This window comes from Etheostoma spectabile, chromosome 13 (genome assembly GCF_008692095.1).
Source record: "Etheostoma spectabile isolate EspeVRDwgs_2016 chromosome 13, UIUC_Espe_1.0, whole genome shotgun sequence".
In the NCBI taxonomy this organism is placed as follows: domain Eukaryota; kingdom Metazoa; phylum Chordata; class Actinopteri; order Perciformes; family Percidae; genus Etheostoma; species Etheostoma spectabile.
Genome location: NC_045745.1, coordinates 320,988 through 328,942, shown reverse-complemented (window position 1 = coordinate 328,942; position 7,955 = coordinate 320,988). Strand labels below are relative to the sequence as shown.

Genomic DNA, 7,955 nt, shown 5'->3' with positions numbered 1-7,955 from the left:
ACGCCAAACACCATTTTCTCCCGCAATGAAAAACAAATCTATTACTGATAAGCCGTCACTTGAATTGTGTTGTGTGTCTCGGTGCTGTTAGTGTATGGTGAGTACAGCTTCTGTGTTGCACTCAGTCTACAACTGGAACCTTCAGTCCCTGTGTCCATGTACTGTACATATAGGCCTGAATCATCTTTGAAAGACACGTCTAATCAGGATCAGTGCCATTTAAAAGACAAATTGATGCAACTGTGCTCAGTTGCTTTGGAAATTATATATGAATAAATGTGAAATATAATGAAAAAGATCATTTAGGTTATAAAACCCAAACATCAGACAGAACAGCTTTAATAAAATTATAAATATTTTTTAAAAAAAGGTTCTAGCTGAATCTCTTTTTCAAATTGTTATGAACTAGAATCTGGGCAGTGGCTTGTTTCTGACATTTAAAAACCAAATAATGAATTGTTTAATCAAAGAGATCATCTGTAGATTAATTGATAATGAAAATAATCATAGTCTAATTTTTTTTTTTATTAAGAAGATATTCAAGCTGCATTTGTTTTTGATCAAAAATGTAGAAATAAAATTCAGAATCTGCAGTGGAGTAAAAGTGCAGAGGTTTGTCAAGTTCTGTAGTCCAAAAGAAATATATGTGGCTGGGCCAATACACCTACAGTAATGCTACAATAATCAGCTGACCTTACAGTATGAGGCAGTGAGTAATATCAAACTATGAGAGAATAATTTCCTGTCTTGTTTCCACCCAGGTAATTGGTGCAGGTGCTGAAAAAGTACTAAAGATGCTCACATCAAAGATATTCTTTGCAGGTTTTTTGAATGGCATGTTCAATGCTGTGTCCTAGAATGTTACATTTTTGTTCATCTCTGTTTATGTAAACTATAATTATAACTGAGGACTGAGGAACAGTGATTTACATATTTAATAAGTCACCTAACTTCTCTGTCTTAACTGTCCCTTCAGGAGAAAGACGATGGCACTCCTGGTGATCTGTTGGTCAAACAGGCCAGCAGCGCAAAGGCCACAGTTCAGGCCACAGACGACTATGCCCAGCGCGTCAGCATTGATGCCAAGTTCAGCCTGCTCATCTCCCAGGCCACGCTCAAAGACCAGAAGACCTTCACCTGCATGGTTGTATCAGCCTCCAACCTCATGGAGTACCCCATCTCTGTCCTTGTTCACAGTAAGCTCAATACTGACTAGGCCTTAACAATATTGGAAAAAATCTGACATTGTAATATTTTTTTTCCTGCGATGTATATTGCTAAATTAAAAAAGAAAAAGTAATTTTCAAAAGTTGACATAAATATATTTATTTGGAAATAATAAATCATTCTCGACTACCGCAGTGGTTTTGTAGGGAAGTGCATGTACATAGAAGATAAAAATGAGAAAGGATATTTTCTAATGTGAACCATCATATGTTAAATTTGAATACTTTACGAACACCAAAGCAAGTAAACGCTGAGAGAAGGGAGGGAGAGGGAAATTAGGTAGAAATACACTGGTTGACTAGCATTACACCATTGTATTTATATAATACTATCAATCCAGACTAAAGTGTATAACAATGACTGCATGTTGATTCCTCTAAATTTCAGGTTGTCGTTGACTAGCGGGGCCAGCTTCTTTGTTTGATAAATTGATCAGACCTACATTTCACGCACACTAGCAACAAACTCTGTGTATCCAAGAACAATTAATCAGTGTAAATTACGTTAGATCAGACACAGGCTTCTGTAGTAGATTAGTATTACGTGTCCAGCGTCACGGGTCAAAACCGTAACGTTAGTTGGGACGGAGAGACACCTTGTTTCTTTAGGCTAACTATTTTAGCTTTAGCCTGGCTGGTATGCAGGCAGCTTTATGCCGGGGAGACGTTGTGATTATGTTGCATTAATCAGGTGATTTAGTTTGTATTTGCAGCAAACATAAAACACTGACTTCTGTAGCTTCAATGACTACCCATCAAAAACTATGCTTATCACTGTGTCAGCGGCGGCGGCTGCTGCACACAGAACCTTTCTACACACGGAGAGCCTCACTTCCCATAACAAACCCTGTCGGACTAACGTTACATACACACGTTGCCCATATGGCTACCTGTCTTAAAGGGGAAGGGTCGGACGGTAATAATCATGTAAAAGGAGACTGGGGAAAGAATATAATTTTTCTATCAAGCAGCAAAAAACAATTAGCGTCAACGTCGCAACGTCCTGCGATGTGACTATCGCGCATGCGCACGTCGCAATGTTGATGCAAAACCACAATATCTTAATACTGACACTAAACACTAAAATAATGCCTATCCTTACAACTTCATTGTGGAATTAATCTGAAATTAGCTTTCATGCTAAGCACTCTGTGTTTGGTGATAACGCGATATTAACAAGTTAACCCAAATTCCTTTTAACGGCACTCTTTTTTTTTAACGCCCGATTAACGCATACAAATTTTGTGACTTGGGCCACCGCTGCACTCACTGGACAGTTCTCTCAGTAATCACAGTTACCCCGGGGTCACAGCACATTATTTTGACCCACAGAGGAGAGGCATTTCCCCGACGTGTGCGCAGAGCACTTTCTGTAGCCAGACAGTGGGTCATTGAACAAATCAGCACAATGATCACTGATAGAGCACACAACAAGACTGGCCAGGACACTCCCGTTGGAGAATATGCCTTGCATGGTACACAAGCCTCTCCTGAGCCCTCACAGTTTCTCACAGCAGCAAGGGATAAGAGTAAAAGTAAAAGACACACATTAATAAATATAATTAAAGAGAGTAAATATTAAATAGTAAAATTAATTCCGCCCATGTGAGGTTAAACACAATTACATTTTTACATTACGTTGTTACATTTAGCTGACCAGTGGACCTGTACAATGTGTCTGTTGCTGTAATGCATTAGCTCTATTGTTTAGCGTTGAGCTGCTGTTTAGTTAACCTTTTCCAAGTATAAAGTAGGACACCACATTAAGTAATGTTACATGTCAATGTGCCCATCTGTTGCTTAAAGGGCTTCAGTTTGCCATACTCGTTTTTTGATCTAATGTCCTTTTGAATGGGAGTGCTAGGGGCACTACTATGATTGTATCAAAATCAACATTTTTAAAACACAAAGAAGGCTTGACACAACATGAAACTTTACTCTACACATGAACTCGATCATTGAGAACATGTTTGTGTACACAGAGTTTACTAAAAAGAAAGGTTTTGAATGACTCACTTTAGCTGTTGGTGTTTCATTTTGGCAGTCCAAAAGAGTCGATGGAAAGCTCCTAAAGCTTAGTTCCATATAAATGCACAGATAATTTGTTTTTTTGTTGTTCGTGAAAAACTATATTGACCTTGTAGTTGAAAAAGGAGCCTCATATAACAATGACATTTCCTCCCATGGAGTCCGTTCATCCGCATTCGGAGATCAACACTGACCGACTAGATGGCGGAAAACCATTCTTTTTAGTAAACTCTATGTACACGTTTTCAATTCTGGAGTTCATGTATGGTTGGTGATACTTCGAGCAAAGTTTCATGTTGTGTCGCGCCTTCTTTGTGTTTTAAAAATAGCTATTTTGATGCTGTCAAGGTAGTGTCCCTAGCACTCCCATTCAAAAGGCCAATTGACCAAAAAAATAAAATACGGTAAATCTTTAAAGTGGCATGCAATAGTGCAATAGAGCTAATGCATTACAGCAGCAATCCATTATGCGTTTAAACAAAGGGTTGACTCAGATACATTTACAAAAACACTCTAGGTTGCATTTTGGTGAGAGTTACACTTTAACAGAGAACAATCTAAAATGATGTCCTACAGCTTAAATATTAACTGAATAATTTCGCAGCTAAACATTTAGATGAACCGGGCTGTCCACACTCCAGATGCTTAATGTTGTCAGTGTAACATTTACCTTGGTACTCACTGTGCCCCTCAGTTCTGTAGATACATTTAGAAATAATTGACAGCATGAAGAAAAGAAGGACATTCAAACAACGTGATGTACATTCTCACCAAGTACTCTCTTGTGATTCCAAAACCTGATTGTCACCTTTTGTGTTTGCAGAGAAACCGTCTTCAGTTCAGATTATGGACAAGTCTAAAGTACTGCAGAAGGACAAACTAACAATGGTAAGATTCACTACAGCTGGGTACTGGTGTTTTCCAATTTGATTGAGCTTGTGAATTTCTATCATATAGTATATACAGTACATGGTAATTACAGCTCAAAATATGACATGAAAACCAGTTGAGGGTATTGCATGATTTTCCGTTGTGGCCCCAACATGTTGCTGACAGTCCAAGCAGCCTGAGGCGTTAGAAGAAGTCAAGAAGAGTAGTTTATGTGATGTAATGCTGTGGGCAAAAGGACTGAATTTATCTCTTATGATTGCTATTAAAATGCTTTTGTGGGAAAAAACTGACATGCAAAAACACAAAAAATGTCAAAATGCAACAACACGTGCACAGGTTTGTCTCTGGGTTTTAAGAACAATGCATACATTTCAAAATCTGAATTTATGTTCATTCATAGTTAAACACCCAGTATTGTATTCTCCTTATTCTGCTGTTTATGTATGTATCATTCCTTGAACACACACACACACACACACACACACACAAACAAACAAACTCACATTTACTCTAGTCTAAGTATGCGTTGGAAAAACGGGAAAACTTTTCAAAAGGTTTTGGTGGCACATTCACAGTGGTCATCTGTCTCCTCTCTGTGGCAAGCAATGCATATTTATTCCACCACATGCAGCATACACACATTAATTATGGATCAAGGGATTACTGCTGCCTTCATTGGTAGTCCCACCTAAAAATTCAGGTTTTATTGAACAGCTTTGAGCATTTTGTGGTGAGGGGAGAGAGACAGAGAGAGATATAGGGAATTGGAGTGGCAAAGAAAAGTGGGAGTGAAAGAGAGAGATTTCAGTTTTGGTTACTTGCAGGAGGGATGATGGAGGGCACCGTTGTTTTATACTCTGCTACATTCTGCTACAAACCTGAAATGACTCAAGAAAATGCAAATGCAGTATTATCATTCTGATATTTAAAACAGTTATATACTTTCACATTTCTGCACTTAAACTAATTACAATACTTGTTGCTAGTTTTGGAAATGGAAATGTTGATGCAAACATTTGTACTGATGATTCAAAACTTAACCAGAAATCAGCTGACTGTAAGGCTGTTTACACCACCACTCAGCATGTGTATCTGTAGTCAAGTAAAGCTTTGATGTCCCCGAGGTGCAATTTGGTTAGTGTTACATATCATACCCAGCAATAAACAATTACTAAATATGTTTATTAAAGTACTACTATGTTAGTTTCACACTAAGTAAACCTAAAAATTGTTTCCATGCGTGGAACAACCATTTGTTGACCATTTTCAGACCTGGCCAAGTCTGATAAGTCGCAATCGTTCCTGTGCTGTAAAAATATTACCCAACCTGCCTGAATGATTACCTGTTACCTTAACATCTGTTTTAATGAAGGTATTGGAGCACTTGGTTTGCAGTCATTTGTCCAATGTTGCCCTTAAACCTTATCAGTTTGCACATAGAGCAAATAGGTCTGTCGATAATGCAGTGTCATTATTCAACAACTCTGAGATGAGAGTATTTTGAAAAAACAAAAGAAGTACTGTAAGAGTCGTAGTGGCTATCTAGCTTTAGCCATAAATGGTCAACATGTGGAACATTACAAATTCTTGGGTGTAGTCAACACAGTGACAACACAGTGCTAAAGAAAGAACTGAATCACAAAAAGATTATTTATAGATTTTGGATTTTCAATGAGGGAGAATGAGTAGATGTAGTTTTAACAAGGTAACTTTGTGTGGTAAATCTATGAGAGTAGAAGTTCTGCTTATTGTTTAGACTCAAATTCATGTTTGTGGTGAGCCACGTTCAGAGGTGCAGGCTGCAGTACAGGATATAAAACCATGTGTTTGGTTAAAGGAATGTTCTTATGACTCACTCCCTGTTGGGTTCACACAAAGCTTATCTCTGCTACCGTTCCTGACCTTCCATCCTGAAGATGTAGCAACAAGATAGCGAGACAGCGGGCTTGTGAACACAAAAACTAATTCATTCCTAAATGAGAAAGTGGTTTGTCTTCTCTGGCCTATGTTCAACATTCGCCTGCTAATGTTGGAACATTGACATTACAGTATGCAACTCTAGGACAAAGAAATTAGGGCTTTACTGAAATGGGTTAAACCCCATTTCAGTTAAGCCCTAATTTCTCTGTCTATGACATAGGGGTGGAATGGTACACAGAAGTCACGGTTCGGGTCATACCTCGGTTCCGACATCACAGTTCGGTACAGGTTTGGTGCAATGGAGGGAAAAGCAAAACAAAAATGCAGAAAGCACGATTTTTTTTATTTAGTATTGTTTATGTCTCAGGCTGTACCGCCTAGTGTCATACAGTCTCTCCCCTGAGCTAGCTGCCACAGCCTGAAGTGTGTAAAGTAAGAAGTAAACAGTAAATCATCTCCAAACTTCTTCTGGAACTTGTAAACAAAATAAGACAATAAAGCATCTCTGTACGATGCAATGTTATCACAAAGTCTCCTGACCTTTTTTTCACAGCAGAAAGTTGCTCCCTGCCTCGCTAAAGCTAATATAGTTGAGGAAGCTTGAAGAAACAAAACACCACCACTTTCTCGCCTGTACACTGTAACTGACAAACCGAAGTTTTCCCAAACTTGCGTGGAGCTTGGCTACATACAACATGCCAATCAGAGCTTCAGAGCTAAGGCGGGGTGTCCCTGAAGAACCCACATATCTAACAGTAGTTCTGCATTACATTAGTTCCGCATTACATTAATTAACTTGCACACAAGTTTTATTTAATTTTATACCATGTATTCTCCGTGTAAATTCATGCACCGACCTGTGACAACCATACCGCTTCGGTTCAATACGAATACATGAACCGTTACACCACTATAGCAGGTATGTTTAGCTGATTTGTTTTATCTCCTACTTTGCGATGTCACCCACATGGTTATTCTTCTCGGTGTGAAATCCTCTGAAGAAATTTGTCCACTACTATCCACATTATAAACACACAATAATGTTAAATTGATGTATTCCTGTGTGTAAATTGTTTCAATAGACTACATTCAGGTTAAGGGCATTACGGTTTCATATAGTTCACTTAATAAATATCAAACTTTGTCACTTCCATACTGGTAGTGGATACTAATGAAACTCGATTAAATAAAATAAATGAATATCTGGCAAGGCCACCTGCATCAGCTTCTTAGCTTTTAAAAAAAATTACAGAAATTAATTTAATCAGTCTTGTGATATGAGGTGTAGAAGTTGTTTTATTGCCTATATTTTGTTGTTTTGTTTTGTTGTTTTGTTCAGGTGGGAACATGTGTTTCGGCAAATGCAAACCCTGCAGCTACGATCACCTGGAAAAAGAATGGAAAGCCCTTAGTAGCCGATGGGAAAGGTAACACATTGTATGCTGTTTGTTGACACTCCCAGAAACTTCAATAGTCACACCAAACAAGATGCTGTGATACGGAGATACCCCTGGGGGGAGCTAGTGGTTTCTGTGACGGGAGCATGAAAATGAAATCATACTGTATAATATTTACCCAAGACTAAAGCTTAAACAATAGAAAATAGAAATGTTAGATAGAAACTGTTGTTTACTTGTAAAGTTTGCCTTATGTTTTCATTGAATCCACAAGCAGGCAGTGAGTACCAGAAAGTAAAGTCAAGAACTTAGACTTCAAGACTTCTCTGTGATAATTAACTTCCCATCATCTGGACTGGTTTGAAACAATAAACCCCACCAAGGGTTTGCTGTTAAACCAAAGCAAGCTATTTGCAATACTGTTTAACCTGGGGCTGAAAACTACACCCGCAGCACTAACTACGCCGGGTACTTTTTGTGTGTGTGTGTGTGT

General features: G+C 38.3%; 1 protein-coding gene across 6 annotated transcripts in view; it reads left to right on the top strand.

Annotated features, from left to right (window-relative positions):
* alcama (activated leukocyte cell adhesion molecule a) overlaps nucleotides 1–7,955 on the top strand; it is a 79,952-nt gene that overhangs the window by 38,885 nt on the left and 33,112 nt on the right. For all 6 annotated transcript variants that reach the window (XM_032533576.1, XM_032533574.1, XM_032533575.1 and 3 more), the window contains exons 3-5: nucleotides 977–1,196; nucleotides 4,078–4,142; nucleotides 7,405–7,492. In XM_032533576.1, coding sequence (XP_032389467.1) covers nucleotides 977–1,196; nucleotides 4,078–4,142; nucleotides 7,405–7,492 — 373 coding nt within the window. The remainder of the gene's footprint in view (nucleotides 1–976; nucleotides 1,197–4,077; nucleotides 4,143–7,404; nucleotides 7,493–7,955) is intronic.